Source organism: Schistocerca gregaria, chromosome 2 (genome assembly GCF_023897955.1).
Source record: "Schistocerca gregaria isolate iqSchGreg1 chromosome 2, iqSchGreg1.2, whole genome shotgun sequence".
NCBI lineage: Eukaryota > Metazoa > Arthropoda > Insecta > Orthoptera > Acrididae > Schistocerca > Schistocerca gregaria.
Window position 1 is genome coordinate 301360564 of NC_064921.1, and position 27120 is coordinate 301387683.

A 27120-nucleotide genomic window follows, 5' to 3' on the forward strand; every position below is an offset into this window, starting at 1 on the left:
GTTCCAACGCCGTGACAGGTCATCTTTTGCTGCGTACCTGGCCACGTTGGGATACAGGGGAACGACATGGCTGACAAAGCTGCCAAGGAAGCATATGGGAATGGTGCTGTCCATCCATGTCCCATCGCGTTGCACGCCATTATCTCATTTTCTGACAGATGCATCATGCGTCAGTGGGAGACTGAGTGGTTACAGGTGTCGGACTTCGTGTCAGCCTCGCCGCTGGAAGGAGGTTTTGCTTACTAGAATGCGCATCTTTCATAGACGTTTCACACATGGCTTCCTCCTCCGGGGAGAGGATCCACCTTTCTGTGATGTTTGTGATGTGCCGCTTTCAGTTCAGCGTATTTGGCTCCGTGTGTCCTGTATACTGATATTAGGGCAGCCTCGCTGGAGATCTAGCCTCATCCTCGCAGATACCGATGCCAGTGTAAACGGAGTGGTGAAATTTTGTGAACTGTCAGGCCTCATCCCTAAACTGATAGGGGAGGGCGGCAGGCTTTAGTAAGTTATAAACTGCTCCGCACGTGGGAATAGCCTTCGTCCCCACCCATGAGATTTCATGTTGACTTTTCGCTATGGAGCTGATGGCCATGATACCGAGCGCCCCCTCAACCCAAAGCATCATCATCATCATCAGCCTTCCTGGTGGAATTACTGGAACTGATCGGCTGTCGGACCCCCCCCCCCCCCCCTCCCCCGTCTAATAGGTGCTGCTCATGTTTGCACTTTTGGTGGGTTTAGTGACATCTCTGAACAGTCAGAGGGACTGTGTCTGTGATACAATATCCACAGTCAACATCTATCTGCAGGAGTGCAGGGAACTGGGGTGATGCAAAACTTCTTTTGATGTGTGTACATTATATTCAACGTATTTGAAGGGCGGACACAAAACTAAAACATCTGCACACATGTGTATTTCAAGTAACCGGTTTGGAAAGTGAATGAGCTTCACAACAATTATCTGTTGGAAAACAATGCCTATATTGCTTCATTACCCCAGCAGCAAGTGCCATACTCAGGTAACGTAAGTCCCACGATAATAGTTATCTTTTCGTCATGCTAGTCTTACATAATTTTTCCTGTTAGCTGATAAGAAGCGTTTCAGTACACCTACCCACTGTCGTTAAAAACCTCAATAGCGTACCACCATCACCAGCATAATCATTATAACATGATGATGATGAAAGATCAGCAGCAGCAGCATAACCATGTTTGTGAACTCACTAATAAATATGCATGTAAAGTCACATTGCTTTCGTGATCTGCGTCGAATTATTTGATCGCCTAGTTTTTAACTTATAAGTTACTCATTCCATTTCCTTCTCATACGTATAATTTTGTCTTTTGCTGTGTAGATTGTATGGATTGATAAATGAGTTCATAGATGTTGGACTAATTACCATCTTGATCCTACAATGAGGTGACGAAAGTCATGGAATAGCGTTATGCAAATAAACAGATGGCGATAGTACAGTGTACACAAGGCATAAAAGGGCAGTGCATGGGCAGAACTGTCATTCCTACTTAGGTGATTCATGTGAAAAGGTTTCCGACATGATTATGGCCGCATGACTGGAATTAACAGACTTTGAACGCGGAATGGTGGGTGGAGCTAGACGCATTGGACATTCCATTTCGGAAATCATTAGGGAATTCAATATTTCGAGATCTACAGTGTCAAGAGTGTCCCGAGAATACCAAATTTCAGGGATTACGTCTCACCACGGACAACGCAGTGGCCGATCGCATTCTCTCAACGACGGAGAGCAGCGGCATTTGCTTAAAAGTCGTCAATGGTAACAGACAAGCAACTCAGCGTGACATAACCACGGAAGTGAATGTGGGACGTACGGCGAACGTATTCGTTAGGACAGTGCAACCAAATTTGGCATTAAGGCTGTGGCAGCAGACGACCGATGCGACTGCCTTTTCTAACAGTACGACATCGCGTGCAGCACCTTTCCTGGACTTTAGACTATTTCGGCTGGATCCTCGACGGCTGGAAACCAGTGACGTCGTCGGATGAGTCCCGATTTCTGTTGGTAATAGCTGATGGTAGGAATAGTGTGTGGCACAGGCTCCACGAAGCCATGAACCAAAGTTCAACAAGGCACTGCGCAAGTCAGTAGTGGCCCCATAATGGTGTGGGCTGTGTTTACATGGAATGGACTGGGTCCTGTGGTCCAACTGTACCTATCATTGACTGAAAATGGTTAAATTCGGCTACTTAGAAACCGTTTGCAACCATTCTTGCACTTCATGTTCCCATAAAACGGTGGAATTTTTATGGATGGATGACAATGGACCATGTCACCGAGCCACAATTGTTTGGTGCTTTCACCGGTTTTAAGAAATGTAATTTCTGATATTAATGTGACACTTATATCATTCCTAAATTTACCGCACTGTCATATAATTTCTTTGGACCAAATATCATACGCGGAAAATTAATGCCACTTCTGTTGCTGTTTTGTCTTGCCCTTAGATCCAACAGAATGGGACTTACACACAGTAAGTGTTCAGTTTTACTGGAACAGACGAAGTTCGGAGCCGTATTGTTTCTTGGCGATGGTAAATAAGTATGTCTTACTCGGTTAACATCCGTTTGATGTTTTGGGTTCCACACGACTATTTTTCCGACGCTGGTGCTCTGAATAGCAGTACGGAGCTGGCGCTCTCATATTAGTGCTTGGGAGCATGGCGGTTCAAATTCCTGTCCCACCATCCAGATATAGGTCTTCTGTGATTTCCTAAATCGCTAAAAGCTTTGTAAAGCTTCATTTAATGAATACCAACTCGTGAGTTACAGCGAAAGGACGTTGCAAAATGGCTTTGGGACTAGGATGCTCAACATTCACACTCCAAACCTCCCCTCGGATTAAAGTTACTCCCTCCCGCAAGTGTTAGTTAATCGCTTAAGTAGCCGTATGATGATGTTGAGGACCGGAGTAATAATAATAATAATAATAATAATAATAATAATAATAGCCCGTGGTTCAGTTGTGACGTGTCAGACTAAGGATCACCGATCAGTCACAGGATTTTTATCTGACATTTATCACTTCATTCACCTCTGACAATGTTTATTAATGTGAAAGCTGCCGGAGTCCACGCTGTAACTGGCTGGGTAATTGAGTTATAAGTTATACATTTTATTGGTCTTCATCTCAGTATAATGTTGTAACAACTAGATGATGATTGTTTACGGTTGACTAGCAATCATCCTCAGATAAGTGCTTACGCTATAATAGGTAGCTAAGTGCAGTGTTAACCATAAAAACACTGTTGTTGTTGTTGTGGTCTTCAGTCCAGAGACTGGTTTGATGCAGCTCTCCATGCTACTCTATCCTGTGCAAGCTTCTTCATCTCCCAGTACCTACTGCAACCTACATCCTTCTGAATCTGCTTAGTGTATTCATCTCTTGGTCTCCCTCTACGATTTACGCTAAGCGTAAATTGTCAAATATTCGAAGGCTGTTCCTCCGCAGTAGTTTTTCTCTCAACAGTGCAAATCCATGAAATTATACAGGAGGAACTGTTCGCTTTCATAAGTAGATGAGAGGGAGACCTAGCCAAACTGGCCAGAAAGTTTCAAAGGCATTGTTGTTCACGTTGGTTTTGAGAGTTTCGCTAGGAGAGTGGTCTCTACAACTAGCTTCTCAGCTTAAAAACATCATACACTACTCACATGTTACCGCATGTTATCGTGTCATATATGTACCTCCACAAATGCGTACTTATTCTAATTATAATAGCTTGGAAGTAGGTCAGCTGGAATTTCGTACTGCTGATCGATCATATCATCTGCTTTCCTTCTTTTCTTCCTTCGTTCCGTGCAACGAGGAAATTCAATGTTTCTACCAAAATTATAACAATTTTACTTCGTTATGAGACAGAACAACAGTTGAATACAATATATAGACAAAAGTATAATAAATTTTGAAAGCAACGATCTATATCCAGCCCTCCTACTTGTTAAATACAGAAGTTGCGGAGCCTGGATGGTCTCGTTATTTTTGAGAACATGTACATCAAGGAAAAAAACTAACCTGTTTCATGAAGAATGTTCTGACACATTGCTCTTTCAACGTTGGCATTGGGCGCAGCACAAGGCTCCATGCTGGTTCCAAACTTTTCACTTAGTAAACCGGTGACCGCCCTGACGCCCAGCATCAAATTCTACTCTACTGAAGACTTAGTTGTCTTAGCGGCTCAAACTACCGTGCTAAAGGAAGAAGAAAACGTCCTCTAATGACCTAGATATGCTCAATATACAATAGACGAAATGTGGACTGTCTATACAAGACAAAAGTATGTGCACTTTACATGCACAGTAGAACATCCAACAGCGCAACGTGAACTTCTGTCAGGAGATGTTGAAAGAAGCTACAAATATCGCACCGGACTGCCTCACTAATTCGTTATAGTCGTTAGGAGCTGGGGCTCCAGAGCAGACTTCGGTGATGATTTTCTTAAAAACTACGAAGTGTCGAGCTAAAATCTGAAAGAAGTGTTTTTTCCCCCTCTCAGTGACAAATATTTGCACCAGATTTCATCCATATGCGTGGGCCACGGTTGCCGTCCTCCCTTTGTTAGCAAAGTTGTCACGTAGTGCTGTGACGTAATTAAAATGAATAAATAAATGCGCGGAGGTGTGTGTGTGTGTGTGTGTGTGTGTGTGTGTGTGTGTGTCAGTCTACGCTCTCGAAACCAGCGGAATGAAGTTCTTCCTCTTCGGGGTAATGGATTAGTATGTAGACGTCGCCACATCAACAGGCACCACACTGTTTGAAGACAGGTGTCGAGAAGAAAGCTCTTATTAACCGCTGGAAAAAATTGAGAGGTTAACAAAAGACTTGTTAAGCTTCACATCATAATGAAGTGATTTGTACTGTGTCAACCGGGGTACGCATTAAACTTGCCTGCCCTGTGTGTGAGTGTGTGTGTGTGTGTGTGTGTGTGTGTGTGTGTGTGTGTGTGTGTGTGTGTGGTGAATTCATGTAGATGATGGAGCATCCGAGCACATTAGTAATTTGTTACTACATGGCGTGTACTCTAATCTTGTGCAACATTACTAAGTCGAATGAATCTTTAACGCTCCTGGCTAATCCAGCTAAGTACCTAGGTTAGCCCTAAAGCATTTAAACTTGTATATGGTCTATAGCGTAAAAGAAGTACTTTTGAGGCAAGATCACTGCAGCTAAGGTGGAGTACATGGAACAGTTAGGTTTTTGGAAAATTACTAGTCAAGCTTTCATGGTATGTTCCATTTTCTAAAATTTCATCCAACGAATTCTGAAATGTTTTACGCTATTCTGCCTTTGATTGTTTCCTTTATTTGATTTGATTGGTTTCGGTGCTAAGGCTTGCTGCAAAGGAATGGAAACTTGAGCTACTACGGCAGATCGATGGTAACTCATGTTCTTGTATTCGAAACAGGGATCTAACGTGATGATCTCAAACGTGGCCGGTACTGCATTACAACAGATTAGTCGCAAGTTTATATCGATAAATGTACTTGACGTTTTGTGCACTATTGAATAATGGCATTATTCCGGAAAAGAAGATGGAAAATTAAACTCTATGAAGCAATTAATTTTGTTCCATATATACGTTTGTGAGATCAGAAGTTCGAAGTGGATTGTTATTTGTAATCTGTGTGACTTTATATATGTCAACCGCTGAGAGACGTTGCGCCCTTTTTTTTTCTTTCTTGCTTAAAATAGGAATGCTGGAAACAGTTCAAAATTTAAAATTCTTTGTGTGTGTTAATCCCTGCACGCAAATATGTTCCTATGTGTTACGATGTTTTAAGTTTCTTAGTGTTATTTTTACTAATGTATATTGCATTTCAGTGTCGTGTTTCACCTGGTTATATAACAAGCTTTAGTTGTATAAATAGCATATACATAGCAACCCGCAAGTTTCCTCAGAATGTCCATGTTAATGGAGCACTGATTCTTTATCATGTGTGCTGTTTGCTTGTGTGTTCTGGAAGAGGGCTGTATCTCACCCGCAGCATGTTTCTACACGATGTCTCAGTGTGCTTCCATGTACATGTTGCCTGTGTTCTTATTAGTAACTGTGTCATTCATTATCTGTTGACGTGCCCAACGGTTAACGGGACGCTGTACTTAACAAAAATATGGCGGAAACGTCTTGTTAGGGTAGCTAATCAAAAGTACGTGGCTATTCGCCCACTCGCCAAACTGAGTGCGGCAGCCGTAAATTCCACTTTTGTCAGAGACTCCATCTTTCTTGAAATATTTAATTGGCCACTTGAGACCATTTTTTCCATTAAAATAATTCTAATGGATAACAAAATTTCAGATGAAACCAGGGCGAATGTTAATGTCCTGCAAATTGAACCATGAAAGATTACAGCAAATTCTTTAGTCTTTCCTTTTGCAAATTTCTGTGTACAAATATTTTATGTTAACAATACATATTGTATCCATGTGTTTTAGTTGATTACTCTCATCATCGTAATGACATAATTCCACGTTGGATTTTAGACATATGTGTGATAATAAACTACGCTGAAGAAAGACTAGAGTTTCTGTGTTTCAGTATATCCTAACCAAAATAGAAACAGCTGTCAGCGCTAGAGCATACAGTTAACTACTGGCCGCAGAACGCTGTTCTTACAAGGGAACCTCCCCATCGCACCCCCCTCAGATTTAGTTATAAGTTGGCACAGTGGATAGGCCTTGAAAAACTGAACACAGATCAGTCGAGAAAACAGGAACAAGTTGTGTGGAACTATGGAAAAAAAATTAGCAAAATATACTAACTGTGTAGTCCATGCGCAAGATAGGCAACATCAGGGATAGCATGAGCTCAGGAGCGCCATGGTCCCGTGGTTAGCGTGATCAGCTGCGGAACGAGAGGTCCTTGTTTCAAGTCTTTCCTCGAGTGAAAAGTTTACTTTTTATTTTCAGACAATTATCTGTCCGTCCGTTCGTCCGATGTATTTGACGCTCTACACACGGAAAAACTTGACCTATGACCTTGCGATCAAATGTTTTCGGTTCCCATTGGAGAGGCACGTCCTTTCGTCTACTAATCGCACGGTTTTGCGGTGCGGCTGCAAAACACAGACACTAAACTTATTACAGCGAACAGAGACGTCAATGAACGAACGGGCAGATCTTCCGTTGCGAAAATAAAAATGTAAACTCTTGACTCGAGGGAAGACTTGAACCAAGGACCTCTCGTGTCGCAGCTGCTTACGCTAACCACGGCACTCCTGAGCTCATAATATCCTTGATGTTGCCTATCTTGTGCATGGACTCAGTTTGTATATTTTGCTTATTTTTTCATAGTTCCACACAATGTCTTCCTGTTTTCTCGATTGATTTGTGTTCAGTTTTTCAAGGTCTATCCAATGTGCCAACTTATAACGAAATCTGAGGGGGGTGAGATGGGGAGGTTCCCTTGTTAGATCTTCGCAGTTTGTTAAACTATCGGTTGGGTCCTGGGTTGTAGGCACTTGAGGGGAACGGGGGGGGGGGGGGGCAGGCTTGTCTTAGCTAACTGATATTAGCGTGTTAATAAAATGGACAAACATGATGAATAGAGAGACTTTGAATGAATCATTTCAGTTGGCTGCCGTCATATTTTATCCACTGAAAACACGCAAACCAGCGGGCTTCACTTCACGTTTTGTTTTCCTCCCGTTACAAAACATTTCTTCACCATTGCACGTCATCAGTCACAATTACAGAAGAGTATAATTGGTGCTCTGGGTCAGCAACGTCTATTATGAATACAATGACTATTGGTTTGCTGCTCACATCTTCACCGTCATAACTTTTGATCCACCCAGCTTGGAATGCGATGCAGCCCTCTGTACATCTCCTCTCCAATGTTCAGAAAGAAATTTACGATTTGTAGCGTGCTATGTGTTGAATTACGCCAACGAAACTGTATTTGTATGCCGGCCAGGGACTCGAAACTGAACCTTCGTGGTGTCTTCAATGCAATTTTCATACAGAATGAGTCACTGATTACGGAAACGCCCATAGGTTGATTATATATAATTAAGTCTTCCATTGTGAACGTCGGGTTAGTCAGCTGCGACCTACTTTTTAAATTTATGTTTCATAATCGATTACTGCTATTAAGGAGGTTACAAATATTTTTCATACACAGAACATATAATTTAACATTCAGATCATACATATTTTCCTACTGCAACATTACAAGTGAAATAGTAATGGTCAGATATAGAGCAGTAATTTAATTAGTTACTACGTGAATGGCATTAGTATATAAATTTAAGTTACGTGGGCCGGGGTCTGAACTTTCCCTTCTATCTTTGTTCTTTGCTCAACGTTGTAGTTCATATCACTGCCGGATTTACCTGCAGAAATCGACCCGCGTGGGGTGTCTCAGTTGTTACGACGATTGACTGAAAGTATAAGGAACGACATTCATTCCCCGTTCAGAGTTTCGGCGGTATACCAAAACACAGGAATGGTTTGTTTACAAATGCTGGGGCTGATTCTATTCTGAGCTAGTGCTTAACCTTATAGTGAGCCACGTGAGCAGTGGGAATAGACTGAATTCGTATTCGGGTTGTCGGTGGTTTAATTCCTCGCTCGACGTTCTAGGTTTAGGTTTCCCGCGATTTACCTGTATGCTAGGCTAGTTCCTTTAAAAGTCACTGCTGATTCCCTTCACTAATCCGAGTTTGTGCTTCGTCTCTAATGCCCTCGTACCCCGTTTTCGTTTCTTTCTTCTAAACAGTCTTCTTCACCTTCTGCAGACAACCTTGTAGGTGGGGCAACTACAGCCGTGAGTAATCTACTTGGATATTAATAAACCGCTTCAGCTGTGTTTAGTCCTGTATTTTTAGATTCAGGACTGAAGGCAACAACGGCAACAACAACAACCAGTTTCGAGGCACCAAAAGCCATATCTTCAGGTGTGAACTAAAATAAAGGCTATAAAGGTTGAAATTTTGTATTCAACATTCGTTGTCATTCAGAACAAAACATTGTTAAAATGTGGTATGTCATGGAATAAAACAGCCGAATTACAATATGGTGGATTGGTCGGCTTCTTCGATGTGTACGCAATCGCAAATAGGTGGCGCAGCCACGTGCTCTCTTATGTTTTGGTTATATGTCACCTGAAGAGGTGGCTTTTAGTGCCATGAAACCGATAATGATTTAAAAGTAAAGAACTGAAGCGGTTTAATAATACCCAAGATGATTTTTCACCTTCGTCACAATTGTGAGAAGGCAGAACTTTCGACTTATGGCACAGTCCACGAAAAGATTCATCGTATTGACACGATTCAGAGTATACCTTTGTATTAATGCCATGTTTTCGGGCGTACAGCCGAGTTGTTGACTCTTATTTTATGCACAACTGGAATGGCTTGGAGTACAAGCAACAAGTATGCATAACTAACAGCTCTTAGCACCTTATGACGACGATTGGGTCAGTCGTCGAAATGTCGTACATAAAATGAAGTAGTACCAACTCCGCTGTACACCCGAAAGCACACTATAAAGCACACCATAACACTCGAAAGCACACTATTAATCAACTGCGACGAGAAGAGGAGAACTTTGTAAATTATTGCACAGTTTTCGCAGTTGCAATTCCCTCCGAATGAGCTGCAGGCGGCAAGCACAGAGGTCTCTAATGCGAAATGATGCGTACAGTGCGGGGAAAAGATCTGAAACTATATAATAAGTGTCTCCATCTGCGGATGGGTCAGAGTGGCTCGAATGTGATGTTTGGGAGGGTTAACATTACGCCAGATGAAAGCCTGGAACGGTCAGTACGGGTTTATGGGGCAGCCGAGTACCGTCGGCGGAGATAGAGTCGCGTTGGGATCCCTGTCCGGCAGAATATTGTAGTGGCCCTCACGAGACAGCGCGATGACGGGTCGGAGCCGGTGCCGGCGCGTGAGCCGCCGGTGGCATGCAGTGTGTGTGTTTCAGGGGCGGCGATGATTTCGAGCGGTCTAGCCACTTCTACGCGCGCGAGGGTGACGCGGTGTACCTGCGCCGCGCCGCCGTGGCCGCCGCTGCCGCGTGGTCCGCCGCAGACCCCCTGCGCGGCCGCGCCAGGGAGCGGGAGCGCCTCTACCGCAACGGGCCCTACCCACCGCTGCTCGACAGGTACTCGCCGCACCAGCACCAAGCCGCTAGGGACCGGGGCAGTGTCTGCGTTGACCGCTGTGCACACACACTCTCATTCCCATCTTGATAGCTCTCGCTCTCTCTTTAAGTGTCTGCCATTACAGTAGTCGTGCATGCTTTTGTTCTCAGTGTTCTGCAGTATATATTTATCACACTACATTTTGTGTCTCTTTATGTGTATGCTTTGCCGTAGAAAAGTTGTGGTAATGCCGTGATCTTGTGCCTATCTGTGTTGGATGCTTTGTTATGCCTGTTGTGTGTTGTACTGTATCTGTCCTGTAGCCACATACGTAGCGAACGCTGTCGGAAATTACGAGCTACAAGCACCACGATCATTGTACATAGTCACGCAGATTTTCTCCCGAGCGCAACAAATGAAGTCTCTCGTGGAAATACGGCAAATTCTGCGTATATTTTGTCGAGAGTCGTAATCGAGATAAATCATTTTTTACTATCGGTGACCGCTGTTAATTACTGTCCGAAGCTGGGAAGAATGTGTGGTACAGGAGGAGTGCCACAGCTAGTTTGGTGTTCATTGTGACGTGCCCAAGACAGAATGGTACACGTCGTTCTAAAAACATTTTCACGAATGGAATTATCATCATTGTAGCGGTAACTGACAGGACTTTGTTCGAGCGACGTAAATAAATTGAATCGTATCACCTCTCCATTGCAGTGAACTTCAGAGGCAATATCGGTCAAAGTCAGCATTTGTGTGCATATGACATCAGTAGCTGCTGTATCAATAATTTTTTTAAACTGCTATTGTGTACGCAACTATGCACAGATTTTTTTTTTTTTTTAAGTCTCGATGCAAGTTTCATTTTATTCAGTTAAAACATCGCCAATGGTAGAAGTTTCTCGTCCGTTTCTTGCTTACGTTGTTGGTATGATATCTGCGTCGAAACTCCACAAGAATTTTCCTTCTTTCTCAGTGAAGCTATTCATGAGATAAACTGGGAAACTGTAAATGGCGAATAGTGAAACTCAACAAGGCTGACAATGAAGTCTACTGGTAGGGCAATATTTTTTGGACGTCAAGTGACAGAGATCGTGGGCAGTCACGGGACGGAAAGGAAGCCTCTCCCCTTGCAGTGAGTCTCTTCAGTTGCCTACCGTAAGCCATCTTCACATTTGCCTATCCATTTTCGTAGTACTCTAGTTTCGGCTGTAACTTGTCAGTACATACGTGCTAGTGGTAAATGCTTCTCCATACACCACATCAGCAACCATACTGGCCGTTATAGTGAAGCTAACTGCATGCAGTGTACAAGTATGGGTACAGCTGACATAAGACAAACAACAGCCAGCCACGTGCGTTGTGGACATGTTGGGACTGTACGACGAGGCACGTTCTATCGTATCGGACAAGCGAATGATTGCTATCTCAGTCCACTTCGCGGATGTGGCGAGATGCTCTTTCCACTTCCATCAAGCGTGTACGCTTACGAACATTTGTGGTCTGGTAGTGGCGAGATCTTGTACGGCTCCGAGCAAGAGTTATTTTCTACGTACCACCGGCACCACAGTATGCGCCTTGCTACCTTTGCTTTAAAACTGATTCCACTTTTCTCCCGGTTGTTTTTAGAATGGCAGGAAATGCCATAATTCGTACTGATTGTCGTGATGCAATTTTTGTGAACATTGTCGTGTCGGCTCGGCGTGCAGCAAGTGCTTAAATTGGCGTATAGAGCGGTAGCTCGTGAACACGTACGGAAACTGGGAACAGCCTGCCAAATGGAAGTGAGACCAGTAGCTTTCTTAGACTGGGGGCCACTTTCCATTAAGTAAATTTGACAGTAGGAAGCAATAGAAGACTCACAGTTGTTAAGGAGTGTCTTAGAATGCACGCCAAGCCATCCCCAGCTGGGTTTTTCTAAATCACCATAACCGAATGTTGAAATGGTTCCTCCAAAACAGCCGCAAGTGTGACCTCTCTTCCGTCCCCCAAACAGCCGTACTTGAACTCTACTCTGCGCAGTACCGGCGGGGGGATAAATCTTTGTCTTCTTTCGTTGAGTAAATGATATGATTGGATTCTTTAAACCTTATTTCATCGCCGATGATCACAAAAACGCAGAACATGAGAAAGTAATTAAAGCTGCCCTACTACCATCTGTTGAGCGTTCAGATCTACGAGCTATTGGAAGAAACTATTCAGATCTGTGATGATAATTGAACTTTTCCTCGTCTTAAACCAGCGAAGTAACACTGCGTGACCTTGACTGTTTTTTTTTACTCTGTACCTGTTCATTGAACGTATCATGATGATTATGGTTGCGAAGAGCTGGGCAGCCTGACAGAAAGGTTGCTCGCTCACGTCGATTTGGCAGTTTAGGAGGTACGGTAAGTGGCAGAGCAGGACAGCGTATTATAGTATGCTGAGGTCGGTGTACTGGAGTCACGAACGCGCTATGTTGGCTTCGGCAGGGGCCAGGCGACGCACCACCGGCCGCTGGCGAACAACTGGAGCTACGAGCCGACGGCAGGCAGCGTGCGCTACCCGGCGGGCAGCCAGGCTGCCGACCCATATGCCGACCCCGACCCGGGGCCCGGCCCGGGCGCCGGGCCCGGCCGCAGGGACCTGCCGCCCGCCGCCCACAAGAAGAGGACCAAGTCCAGGTGTGAATCCCGGCCATCATTTCTATACTTGTGTTTCTTTCACCAGTAGCCTGTCTACTTCAGACAAGAAGAAGTCACTGCGTACCTGAGCATTGTATGTGAAGTAAACGTACTTTCTCACAACATTTCAGTAGAGCTTGGTGTGTCTCCTGTTGAGAAAGGGGCAGTGAACCTTATGCACACTGAACAGTCTGTGAACGAAGGGTCATTTCGATGTTAGACCACACTGGCATTGTTACTTAATGGCAGTAAGTTGCCTGGTGAATTTGAACGTTTGCCTGTTGTGACAAACACCAGCTGCTGACAGCTACCTACAGTGGCACTGCACAGTTGTCGCGATATAATCAATTTGGCCTCTGAGCATCCGTTACAGACAACACTACAAATCCTCCAGCACTGTGGTGTGCAAAGAACGTGTTTGAGGGAACAACTTGTATGGAAACTCGATTAGTGCCTTTGTATTCTCTTCGCTGATGACTGAAACGTTTTTGTGACAGCTAATCGTCACAGAAAAGTGTTTATGCAACTGGCTACCAATTCACGCCCCAAGTGTGCAGTCTCACAACTTCGGCAGGGAGCTGGGTTACTATCACTTACTGATGTTGACATCTCTCGTAGTTGTCGAGGGTAATTTGAGGCTGTTGGTATTGGACAGGATTGGTTTATTTTAGGAAACAATAATGAATGTACACTGCACCCAATTAGTGGACACCATCCTCCAGGAGGTTGTGCAGTCTTTTTGTAAGTTTCACATACAGGTCTATCTGCTACACAGTACTACTAATTAATAAACTGTATTTGTAGCAGTCTGAGCACTTTAGTTGTTGTTCTTGTAATTTCCACAAACACTACTGAACTTTTTGGTTCAGCAAAGTATGTTCTCCCTTAAATCAAAAGAAGCAGCTTATGAAGTAACAAAAATGTCCGTGAACAATGTCACATCTCTTAAAATGAGGGAATTCTAAGCATAGTTAACATCCTACTCATTGTTCAGCATAGAGGAGACTAGTTAAGTATTTTGTATCATTACAGTATGGTAATGGGCTGTTAAGTACATGGATATTGCTTTAGTGTTTCCCAAATTGAGCCATTGGAATGTTCGTCCAGTAATTGGATAACATCCCTTGAATGAATTTTGCATTAAATGTGGTGTCCATGGAAAGAATATATAAAGTACCATGACGTTTCATAGCTGTAGCCGTTTGTTTAGTGACATAACATAATGTGCTTGCATTCCGTATGTCTGAATTATATGTGTGGCTTCTGTGAAGATTGTGTGGACTGTGAAGATAGCGTGGACACATTATTATGTGTGCTATGTATCATCCATATTGCCTGATGAGAGAACCATGTGTCACATAGAATAACACACATTACAATTGTGTGATAAGTGGGTGTGTATATTCACTTATGTGTACATAATGGAGACAATGATTGCAATTCTGAGCATGACACATATTATTCAATCCTTGTGTAGTAAAGCAGGTATAACTGCATTGTAGTGGCAGTTTGGTATTTTTGTACAGCAAATTACCCATCATATTTTGATAAGTGTTTTGCTGCAAACTAACAAGCATTATACTGCAGTACTTTTCGTAATGAAGACTCTTGTGCATCATAAACACTACTTACCTCCATTTATCCAAGTTACTTAACTATATTTTCACAAACCTTTAGTTCAACTTATGAATATGAAAAGAAAGTTATGAGTATTAAACATACACCAGAAAACTTACTCCTTTGCACCTAATCAAAAATGGTGTTCACTAAGGGCAGATAAACGAAATCTTGTTTAGCTTTTCATAGACTGTTAAGTTTTGTTGCCACTGTCCACAACTGGCTGATGCATTTTGAAACCTGCACATGTGGCTACATACACTTTAGACATTTACAAACACTGCCAGATAGTGCAGTGTATCATTAAGTGATGGATTTTTGCAACCAAACAATGTACTGTGCATCTTGTCATTATACAGAAACAGTATATACACAATTTGGAATAAATGACTAACATTTTACAAAATTAAATCCTTACTAAAGTAGGGTGGTTACTATCAAAACATCGGCTGAGCTCTAAGCTCTCCGGTTTTAAGACTGGCGTGTTCTGGAGGTATGTCAATGACATATTCATAATTTGGCCCCAAGGTGAGAATAAATTGATCAGAGTTTTTTGAACATATAAACTTCATTCGCAAAAATATCGAATTTATAGTGGAACGAGAAATGAATGGCAGTCTGCTGTTAAGGGACAAAACCATAGGAGATCTTCTAACAGAAGTCAGAGCCCAGAAATATATATATATATATATATATATATATATATATATATATATATATATATATATATATATATATATATATATATAAAGAAACTTCCACATGGGAAAATATATTAAAAAACCAAGCGGGAAAGCGTCGGTAGACAGGCACAATAAAATAACACACACACAAATTTACGAGCTTTCGCAACCGGCGGTTGCTTCGTCAGGAAAGAGGGAAGGAGAGGGAAAGACGAAAGGACTTGGGTTTTAAGGGAGAGGGTAAGGAGCCATTCCAATCCCGGGAGCGGAAAGACTTACCTTAGGGGGAAAAAAGGACAGGTATACACTCATGCACACACACATATATCCATCCGCACATACACAGACACAAGCAGACGTGTCCTCTCTCCACGAGACCTCAAGACATAAGGGTGACAAAAAATTGAAAAAGGTCTTCTATAATTTGTTCTCGTCCTCCGGTGTAGCAAACTACATCTGTTGCGGGTGCTTACAGTGGTTATCCTTGGCTTTTACTATGTACCAATACAACAACCAGATAGCAGGTACTGCTAACCGTGCCATCTTATCATTAGTGTCAAAAATGGACCACAAGCCATAGATTTTGACCACAGTTGGCTGTCGCCCATGCTTAATCAGCACCTGTCAGTGGCAGCAAGACTTCTGTGACACCATTGCAGATGTCAGTGCCCTGGGACCAGCCTTCAACCAACTTGACTGACTTCTGTGTCATTGATGTGTGCTGCCAATTACACAAGACCCTGACCATTGTCCTGTTCCAGATTGATCCCAGTGGCCCAAAAACACAGTCATTCCATGAATTCAGCAGTGAGACCCAGCATTTAAATGTTGGTCCAGCCAGTATGTCATATTCAGCATGGCAAGGTCATGCGCAGCAGTTGTTGCATGTCAGTTGGGAGCCAACACCATAAACTTTGTCACTACGAGGTCAAAGGCGAGGGACATCTGCCTGTGTGCCCAGCCCAAGCAGCCAAGACCGCAGCAGCCACAGGTTCCTGCTCTTCACTGTCAGTCCAGTCTTCAAATCTGGACAACGCAATCACCACACCACAAGAAATGTCACAGCTGTAATGACAGAAGATGTGACTGGCTGGTCTTAACCTGGAGTGCAACCGCAATGGTCCTCGCGCAGCATTGGCGTCACTGTTGCTGATGCAGTGCGTTGTGTCGACGCTCCACTAAGTAAACAGTCCACCTTTCTGTGCTACTGGCCATTACTCTCCCTGCTGCTCAGTGCAGAATATTACATGGAGAAGGAAATGCAATTAAGTACCTATACTAGCCAGATGGAATAGTTAAAGCCTAGTTCTAGTTCATGTTCATGGAGGAATCAAGTTAATGATTAAATAAAGGACTTTGTAAATGTCCACCATTGATCTATCTGCCATTTCTCCATACATCACACCTGTCTCCCAAACCACTTGCAGACCTTACTGTGCCCACAGGAAGACACGAACCTATTGTGGGAAGCAAGAACTACTCATGTTTCACTCTGGTTTCTCCGCAGCTGTCCGTAGTCTGCATTTTTAATCCCCAACAGGGAGGATTGTGGATTCGTACATTATATTTGGTGTCAGAACTGAGATGTTTGGGATCTGTGACAATCGAGAAGATTCACAGAATGCTGATGGCAGAAGACCAAAGGCAATGATTCAGTAGGGGCAGCAAGACGTAAAAGTAGCAGCAGAAAACCTTTGACATCTTCACTTGTGGGATTCCCTACATCCTTCAGTTTGAACTTTTCTTATTTTACTGTATAATATTGGGGTTAGGTACCACTGTAGTGTTTGGTAAGGGCCTGAGAGCTGAACCTTTAACTCCAATAATAAATATAATAATAAGGTAGAGGTAACCAGTGGTAGCTCAGCATTGACCATGTACAGCATGGTTTGAAAGTCAAAGCAGAATTGGATGGTTCAGATTTTCTGTCTTTACATTATGCGTGACTGACCCAAAGCAGCAACATACTGAGGCATCACACAGATACGAGACGAATTATTGGCTCTAATGTCAGTTAAACTGATCCAGATTTGCTGGGACACAGTAAACATTATAGCAGAAAGTTCCATTACAACATTTAAGGTGTCAGTATCTTGGGCCAGCTTTCAAGAAGCCACTTCAGCACGTGTGACATCAGCATTGTTGACCCTCATTGCCGATTGTGCCAGACAGCGACCATTGCCCTGTTTCAGATAGTTTGTAGTGGCCCAAAAACGCATCTATTCCAAGAATTCAGTGCCGAGAACCAGTAGTTAAACACTGGCTCAGCCGAGTACTTTATGTTTGGCCCAACAGGGCCAGACATGGTGCGTGCAATGTCAGCCAAGAGTCTTCGCCATAAACTCTGCTGCCATTGTGTCATGAACGAAGGACCTCTTCCTGTCTGCCCAGCCTGGGCAGCCAACACCGCATGAGCAACACATTGCTGCTCTTCACTGTCAGCACAATCTTAAGAGTCCAGCCTTTGAATACAGCGCTATGCTCTGCCACGCCACACAACCAGGATGCCGCAGCCTGTTATAGAGACAGAAAATACTGCTGGCTGCCCTTGTCCTGCACAGCAACCACAGTGGGCCTCATGCGGCACTTGCATCACCATCACAGTCGCCGAGTCAGCGATCCGTGTCACGCTCCATTGAGTAAACAGCTTGCCTCTCTGTACCACTGGTCATTACTATGCCTGCCACTCTGTGTGGAATCTTACGTGAAGAAGGAAATGCACTTCAATAACTGTACCAGCTGGATTGAATAATTAAAGACTTGTTCGTGTTCATGATTGAATCAAGTTGACTGGTTGAATAAAGGACTGTGTAAATATCCACTGTTGGGCTGGCTGTTGGTTTCACATGTGCCTCATCCCAAGCAAGAACTACTCATGTTTCACTCTATTTTCTCTGCAGCTGTCTGTCGTCCTCTACACTACCATTTTTGGATGTATTAGATTGAAATAAGGAAGAAGGGTTTTAAGGACACTGCGTTTGCTATGAGCCCACCCATACAAATTTATATTTGCAGGCGTCTAGCTGCCACTGTCCTTAATAAACTGAGTTTAAAAAATCATCACTTTAGTACACAGGGCTGGTGTAGTGACAAATGCTGAAAGCTTACAGAGTGAACTCAGAAGAAATATTCCATAACAGTAGGTATATCAAACATCAAATAAAGATAGCTCTGCAAGAAAAAATGCTAGACAAACCACAAGAAGAGCAAGAAGAAAGATATATGAAATATTGTTTCAAAAATTGCAAGCATAATGAAGAATGTTTGAGATCTTCCTTCCAGCAGCTTAGATGGCAATTCTTCTGGTATAAGTGAAGGATGATCCTACTTTCACAGAAGGGGGTTATAAATGAAGCATCTTGTGAGCATTGTAAAAGGTACATAGAAAAATTCGTGCCTCATCACCAAAGTTTCTTTATGAGGATCTCGAACATATTTTCCCTGTGAAAAGGATTGCAGCTGCCAAGGCATTGAGTTTCCTTTCATTATGTTTAAAAGAAAAACTCTGTTTCCACTGTTTTGTACCTAGTGGTTTACAATATATGAGCATGTAATTGTCTGTTCTAAATCTCAGTAGGAGGGATGGAAGAGAGGGGCAGAATCACAAAAAAAGTCTTTAGAAGAGAAGCAGTGTCTAAAATACTGTATAGATATTTCTGCTAGTGAAGAAATTTAAACCAATGTGTCAGTTAACTTAGCTTTAGAGGTGATATAAAACGTAAGACAAAATGGGAAAAACTAGAAGTGATCGTATGGCGTTGTTGGCTGGCAGTCCCCATTCGGGGGAGTTCAGCCACCGTATTGCAAGTCCTTTTTAGGTGACGCCACATCGGTGACTTGCGAGTCAATGATGATGGACACACAACACCCAGTTCCCTGCAGGGAATCAAACACTGGTCCCCTGTGTGGTAGGCGGTAACGCTACCGCTACACTACGGAGGTGGTCACAAAATGGGAAAGTAATGGGAACTAGGCAAAAGCTGATGTTCAGATGTTCTGAATTTTTTGACACACGTTTTCTACAATTTAAAATGCCACTTTGTACTGCATCATTAACACAGAATTAACAAGAAATGAGCAGAAGTTAATGCTGTAGTAAATACATATAAAAGACGTATAGATTCTTACTATTGACATCAAATTTGGAAGTTAGTAAGTGATAAACTCATCTTTGTCATTACATGCTACAGTGATTTATATTTGTTTTTGTGAATTTGTTTTGCAGCCGATCGGGCAGTGAGTCACGTTCGAACTCTGCGTCCAGTAGATCTAGGTCTCGATCTCGCAGTCATTCTCACTCCAGCTCCAGCTCGAGCCACTCTGGCTCCAGCAGCTGTAGCTCTGGAACATCTACCCCTGCCACTGACAAGTCATGTTCACCACATAGGTGCGTCTGTATTGTGTAATGTTCTTTTGTGGGTGTTTGTTGTAATGTGTGTTTTCATCTTTCCTTGAAACTTATGAATTATTACTCACGTGTAAACAACATATCTATTTTTATTTAATTTTAAGGTTTCCCGTCAAGTATGTTTTTGAGCCTGATTGCTTTCTCTGGAAGTACTCTGTTGCTAAACATTGATACCTTAACTCTGTTTTCTTATGCAGATTGTACTGTTCGCAATATTTTTGAAGCCATATTCTGTTTCTGATATTAGCAGCCATCATGGAGCACTACGTGGCAGTGGAAGAGTGTCTCTGCAGTCGACTGTGAGTGCAACACATATGAACAATGTCAGCCCTGCTGTTCATACAGATGACCGCCGCCCTCTCGCCATCTGTGTTCGAAATCTTCCTACCCGCTCCAGTGGTATGTTTTATGAGTGGAAAAGTAAATTTGTTTTGTGGGTCTCTATGATTATGCTAGTAGGATGAAGTTAAAGGAAATGAGTTGTTATCCTCATCCATCCTCTGCTTGTGCTCAGTATCTAATTATCTCTGAACGTCTTTGTCCCAAGACAATTATTGCTAATATTAATGCATTTGTGGGACAGGTTTCCATAGAAGTACTAGTTTCTTGTTTTGTGCAGCATGGTAATCACTACCACTGAAACTGTCGTTGTCTAGATATTATGTGGATGATAGGTAGTAGAAATCCCAGTTATAGACAAGTTTCAGTGTAAAAAATAATAAAAAAAAGTAACTCAACATTTAATGGTAACTGAGCACAGGCAAACTGTTGAGCTTTTGCCATTAACATATAGACAATTGCTTTGCGGTACCTATAGTGTTACTTGACATATATTTCTTTGCGTCTTTCATTTTTTCTTTTCCATGTTTACTCCTAAATGTTTCATTATACACAGTTTTCCAGTAAAATTTGACACCCACACTTAATTTAACATCGCCAGAGCTCCTATTTTAGTCATAACACATTATTTATTTTAGTATTTTGGAATATAGGGTAATCTCATTTCCATTTTGTCTTTGCAGATACGAGTCTTAAGGATGGACTCTTCCACGAATACAAGAGGTACGGGAAAGTGACATCAGTTAAAGTTATTGGACAAGCTGGAGATCGCTACGCTATAGTTTGTTTCAAGAAACCTGATGATGCAGAGAAGGCACTGAAAGATTCTCATGATAAACAGTTCTTTGGGTGCAAGATAGAAGTTTCATTCTATCAAGGCTATGATGTAGATGAGAGTGAATCTAGGTTTGTCCTTCAAACTTATGCTAGATTCAGTATGTGTCTTTAGACATTTTGGTGATAGTTGATAACCCATTATTTTAGTTATTTGTGGCGTATTTCTTCCCTGAGATATTGTGAAATAATTTTTTCACAACTGCAGCTAATGATGTTCTCTTCTGAAATTGTATTTCAGACTGTATGAAGCTGAACAAGATGAATTTCATCCTAAAGCAACCCGAACTTTATTCATTGGAAACCTGGAGAAAGACGTCACTTCATCTGAGCTTCGAAAACATTTTGAACAATTTGGAGAAATAATTGTGAGTTCAGATTGTATGTTGGGTAAATTGAGACAAACTGTGCATGAACTCGCATTTTAAAAATACAAGATTCATTCCTCAGAATATTTCAATGCAGATTTTTCAGTTCTTGTATACATTGCATCAATCAATTGATTCATAACCATTCTTCAAAAGCAAGAGGGTGTGGTGTATCTGTTACAGTTTGAAGGGAACTTAAAGAAGAAATTGGCACTGAATTGCAGAGGGCGATAACAATAATTACTACTAAGAGAAATAATAAAGACTATTTAAAAGTAGAAAGACTCAAGTTTTACAAGATATTTGTGGTGTTTGGGTTAGAGAAATGCATAGGTATTTGGAAACAAAGTGGGGAATTAATGAAATGCAGGAATAATAAGTAGGGCAGAGAGAGCATTGACGGAAGTAAATGTGAAATGACAGTTCTGAGAGAGGGAAAGGGGGGGGGGGGGGAGAGGTTGGGAATAAAACACTTCAGCTCCAAGCATATTAAAAATTATAATATTTCTACTCCTTTTAGAAGGTTGGGCTGCACCCATATTATTGCATATCACTTTATCGTATTGATTTATTCCATGAACATAAACGCTTTTTAACCTGTGAAGAACTTTTTTTTAATCTCTCTCGCATTTTTCTTACCCCGCACCTGGCTAATTATGACAGCATGCACCCCCAGCCCCCCCCTTCCAAGCCTCTCTCTATCTCTCTCTCTCTATCTCTCTCTCTCTATCTCTCTCTCTCTCTTTCTCTCTCTTTCTCTCTCTTTCTCTCTCTCTCTCTCTCTCTCTCTCTCTCTCTCTCTCTCTCTCTCTCTCACACACACACACACACACACACACACACCAATTATCTGCCCCCTGTTTTAGGAATGGGGTTGAACTGTATTGAACTTTTTTAGTAGGTCTACTTATATTTTGTTGGCTTGATAGTCATGCATAATTATCAAGTACCACTATCCAATGATGGAAGGAAAAACTTGTTATTCTGTTGTACACTCCTGGAAATGGAAAAAAGAACACATTGACACCGGTGTGTCAGACACACCATACTTGCTCCGGACACTGCGAGAGGGCTGTACAAGCAATGATCACACGCACGGCACAGCGGACACACCAGGAACTGCGGTGTTGGCCGTCGAATGGCGCTAGCTGTGCAGCATTTGTACACCGCTGCCGTCAGTGTCAGCCAGTTTGCCGTGGCATACGGAGCTCCATCGCAGTCTTTAACACTGGTAGCATGCCGCGACAGCGTGGACGTGAACCGTATGTGCAGTTGACGGACTTTGAGCGAGGGTGTATAGTGGGCATGCGGGAGGCCGGGTGGACGTACCGCCGAATTGCTCAACACGTGGGGCGTGAGGTCTCCACAGTACATCGATGTTGTCGCCAGTGGTCGGCGGAAGGTGCACGTGCCCGTCGACCTGGGAGCGGACCGCAGCGACACACGGATGCACGCCAAGACCGTAGGATCCTACGCAGTGCCGTAGGGGACCGCACCGCCACTTTCCAGCAAATCAGGGACACTGTTGGTCCTGGGGTATCGGCGAGGACCATTTGCAACTGTCTCCATGAAGCTGGGCTACGGTCCCGCACACCGTTAGGCCGTCTTCTGCTCACGCCCCAACATCGTGCAGCCCGCCTCCAGTGGTGTCGCGACAGGCGTGAATGGAGGGACGAATGGAGACGTGTCGTCTTCAACGATGAGAGTCGCTTCTGCCTTGGTGCCAGTGATGGTCGTATGCGTGTTTGGCGCCGTGTAGGTGAGCGCCACAATCAGGACTGCATACGACCGAGGCACACAGGGCCAACACCCGGCATCATGGTGTGGGGAGCGATCTCCTACACTGGCCGTACACCTCTGGTGATCGTCGAGGGGACACTGAATAGTGCACGGTACATCCAAACCGTCATCGAACCCATCGTTCTACCGTTCGTAGACCGGCAAGGGAACTTGCTGTTCCAACATGACAATGCACGTCCGCATGTGTCCCGTGCCACCCAACGTGCTCTAGAAGGTGTAAGTGAACTACCCTGGCCAGCAAGATCTCCGGATCTGTCCCCCATTGAGCATGTTTGGGACTGGATGGAGCGTCGTCTCACGCGGTCTGCACGTCCAGCATGAACGCTGGTCCAACTGAGGCGCCAGGTGGAAATGGCATGGCAAGCCGTTCCACAGGACTACATCCAGCATCTCTACGATCGTCTCCATGGTAGAATAGCAGCGTGCATTGCTGCGAAAGGTGGATATACACTGTACTAGTGCCGACATTGTGCATGCTCTGTTGCCTGTGTCTATGTGCCTGTGGTTCTGTCAGTGTGATCATGTGATGTATCTGACCCCAGGAATGTGTCAATAAAGTTTCCTCTTCCTGGGACAATGAATTCACGGTGTTCTTATTCCAATTTCCAGGAGTGTATGTTATAGTTTCCAACATGCAGACATTCGTCTGTAAATGTACATAGTTGTGTTTTATTAGGTTTATAACAGCAAATACTTGTATTATTTTAACTAATGTCATTGGATTTACTAGATGTAGCCTGGAGCTAGTACATTCTTGCATTATTATGAATCATGAATTAGTTATTGACGAACAAATATACGGTTACACTTAAAATCTATATAACAGATTTGAATTTACTCACAATGAGTATTCTGCTCTGGAAATTAATTTTCTCTGACACATCCAACACTTTTGTTGGTCACTGCTTCATTATATTCGTGAACAAACCTATTAACTGCAATGGTTAAAAAGAAAACATTGTCATTTTAGTCTACTTCCATTTGGATGTGTGATTCACAAAAAGATTTTATTTTACAGGAAATTGATATTAAAAAGTCTGGCGTTGCATCACCATATGCCTTCTGTCAATTCACTGACATCAGTAGTGTTGTGAAGGCTATACGTGCTATGGATGGCGAACATATGGGCAACAACCGCATTAAATTGGGGTTTGGAAAATCTATGCCTACAACATGTGTTTGGGTGGATGGCATCACAGGTAAACTCCAGTTGTTCCCACTTTTTAATGTTATAAATGTGTAACACCAACTACAAAAACCTGGAAGAGACATGAAGATTCTGTTAATATTTGCAGCTTACTTTCATAGTTGGTAGTAGTGTAACTTTTGAGTGTTGAACAAAGAAGTCCTGTGATAATGAATTTTAAATTGTGTGATTGCTAACAGCAAAGGAATTGATATTTTAGTTACTATTGTTTATGTGTTATCAAGACTGATGTTAATGTTAATCACTACAGTGTATATTCTATAATCATTGAAGAATCACAACTTCTTCATTCAACTGGTAGTGTAGTGCCTACACTTCAGTACTTTTTTTATATAACTTATCAGTATGTATTTATAGTTCCTTACTACAGTGGCTGTTGAACTGGAGTCTGATATGACTGCTGCACATTGGTAAATCCGTGTAAAAGTAACAAAGGACCATTTTGCATTTAAGTCAGTGGACGTTGTTTTCTCCACATCCGCCATTTTGTTATATCCTTTGTGTTACATCTACTTCTTGTTGTTTTGAAACCTTACGTTTGTTGAATTAATTCTTACTTTTGCTTTTCAGAACATGTTTCTGAGAAGTACCTGAATATGCAGTTCAACCCTTATGGAACAATTCTGCATATTACATTGGATCGTGTACGAGGCCAGGCTCTCATCTATTATGAGCAGGTACTTTGTTGATGAAATTGAAAGTATGATCTTCTATAATGTTCCTTAGTGAAGCTATAATGTTTTATATAAATAAAGAGCATGATGATTTCTGAAGAATTAAAAAATTGTAGAGCACACAAGCTGAACTTAAAAATTGATTAGAAACTTCTCTTTTAGCGACAAATCTTACATATTTAATGTTTAACAATATCAGAGAAGGAATGTTACTACTCACCATATGAGTCTCAATAGACACAACAAAAAGATTCACACAGTTTTAAGATTTATGTATTACAGTATTAGCAAATAAATGCACTTTTGGTGTTTTGACAGAGGGAAAATTTTTTATCTTTTTAAATTCGTAACAGTTAAGTTTCTATTTAGTGACAGTGGAAATTTTTTTACTGCAGCTCGCCTCTGCTCAGGAAGCTGTTAGGGAAATGCGAGGCATCGGATTGCGAGGTCACAAGTTGCAAGTTGATTTTGCATCCAGGGAATGCCAGGAAGCTTTCTATGAACACTTGGAGAAGCAGGGGCATGCAGTGATTGGTGCAGAACGGCCATGGGAACACTACGAAAACAAGTAAGTAGTTTTAAGTATGTAGTTTTGTGTGTTTAGCTTCTTCAGACAAGTTGTTTTCTATGCTGTATCACACCGAAGGCGAAGGAAATGGCTTTTAACAGCATATTGAGAAGTATCCTTTATGTTCTATGCACAGTACAAAATTAATGGGACAGAAATTAATTAGTGACTGTACTTACTATATTTCAGATATGTTTTTACTACTACTACTACTACTACTACTACTACCACCACCACCACCACCACCACCACCACCACCACCTCCTCCATAGTCACTACAGAAACAACTGATATTGTTTGTATTGCATATTTTTATGTTATGTTATGACTGCTATTATAGTCATAAAACTCTCTCTTCTTCTGAACAGCCGTGAAATACCATCTGGACGTTTTGACGCTACTGTATCAACTCCTGGCTCCCGGTTTTCTCGGTATGAATCATCCCAGCGAACGTCTAGGGCGTCACTGTATTCGAGATCCGGTTCGGGAAGTGGTAGTGGTAGCGGCAGTGGTACGCCAGCTACCCCACCTGCCCCAGCAGGTGTTAGTGGCACAAACAGCAGGCCTACATCAAGATCTCAGCGTTCCTCAGGAAATCAGCGGTACGAGCATTATGATACTGCTGACTACACTGACCGCCGACACAGGTGAGAAACAGTTTGGCCCAGTTGTGATTTTGTGGCGGAAGATTCAACATGCTTGCTTTTCCTGGGTGGAAAGTGGCTCTCTGCTTATTTAACTGGAGACTGCCTAGTGTCTTACTAAACAATGTTTTTCAAAATTATTTGGGCTTAAGCTGTTAACACCTGTGTCGTATGTTGGTTCTTATTAACATTTGCTTTTTGAACATATATAAGTTTCAGAAGTAATGCTTTGCCAGCAAAAGAAAATGTGGCTATTTCAGTATGTTTTGGTAAAAATTAAAATAACTGTGAGCTGGATTTTATGATTTCTGCTCTGCCTTGATTTAGGATTAGCACTAATAGCATCTGCAGTGCACTATACTGTCTCTTGGCAAACATAAAATAAGCTGTGGTTAAAACTGCAGTAAGGATGAGCATTGATCATTTTTGCTTAATGCTCATTATTTTGGCTTTTCTGCATTCTATAAACAAGTGGCTGTACAGACTTCACTAATGAGAGAGAGAGAGAGAGAGAGAGAGAGAGAGAGAGAGAGAGAGAGAGAATATGTGTATGTATGTCCGTCCGTCCTCCCAGCATTGGGATTTTGATGTTTACTTTATTTGATGCCTTTCTGTGGTATAAATTAAAACCATTTAAAGCAGTATTGCTTCCATTCTTTGTGTAATTCTTTCAGAGATGTGACAGATCAATTGCTTTATGGTGATTGTTTCCATTTATCCACACAATAGCAATGGGGACTACAGAAAAAAATTATGAGCACAATGAATAGTTCATTGCATTTATGGCTAATTTCGCCCATAATTTTTCCTCATGTTAACATCACTCATATATCTTGGAAATACTAAATTCTATGGTGCCCCTGACTTGATAGTGATTTGGTGAGTGAAGAAAGTCCTTCCAAGTCTCTGGCTGGTGGTACGCAGTTCGTTTGGCATGTACTGTGTCATAGTTTAAATTCTGTTCCGAGTATATGCTATTAGTTGGAATTATAAGAACGCTTCACAAGACTTTCCTGATAAAACAGTGAAAAATCTATTTAATGATACTAGTAACCCTCTTAATCATGTGAAGAATTAGCAACAGTTAGTTCACTATTCTGTTTTTTTCTTGGGTACCTTTATTGACACCCATTGCAAGTTAATCTAAAAGCAAATGTAAAAGTGTGTTTTAATATTTACAATTTTATGAGAAC

At 42.3% G+C, this 27120-nt stretch overlaps 1 protein-coding gene across 10 annotated transcripts in view; it reads left to right on the forward strand.

The window, feature by feature from the left end:
* The window catches only part of LOC126336919 (protein split ends-like), a 347320-nt gene that overhangs the window by 247088 nt on the left and 73112 nt on the right, over positions 1–27120 (forward strand). For 3 of the 10 annotated variants that reach the window (XM_050001061.1, XM_050001065.1, XM_050001071.1), the window contains exons 3-12: positions 9963–10142; positions 12594–12785; positions 19311–19472; positions 19741–19892; positions 20516–20738; positions 20908–21034; positions 23853–24033; positions 24612–24718; positions 25111–25283; positions 25652–25930. In XM_050001061.1, coding sequence (XP_049857018.1) covers positions 9963–10142; positions 12594–12785; positions 19311–19472; positions 19741–19892; positions 20516–20738; positions 20908–21034; positions 23853–24033; positions 24612–24718; positions 25111–25283; positions 25652–25930 — 1776 coding nt within the window. The remainder of the gene's footprint in view (positions 1–9962; positions 10143–12593; positions 12786–19310; positions 19473–19740; positions 19893–20515; positions 20739–20907; positions 21035–23852; positions 24034–24611; positions 24719–25110; positions 25284–25651; positions 25931–27120) is intronic. The other 7 variants (XM_050001063.1, XM_050001068.1, XM_050001062.1 and 4 more) reach the window with 7 other exon arrangements.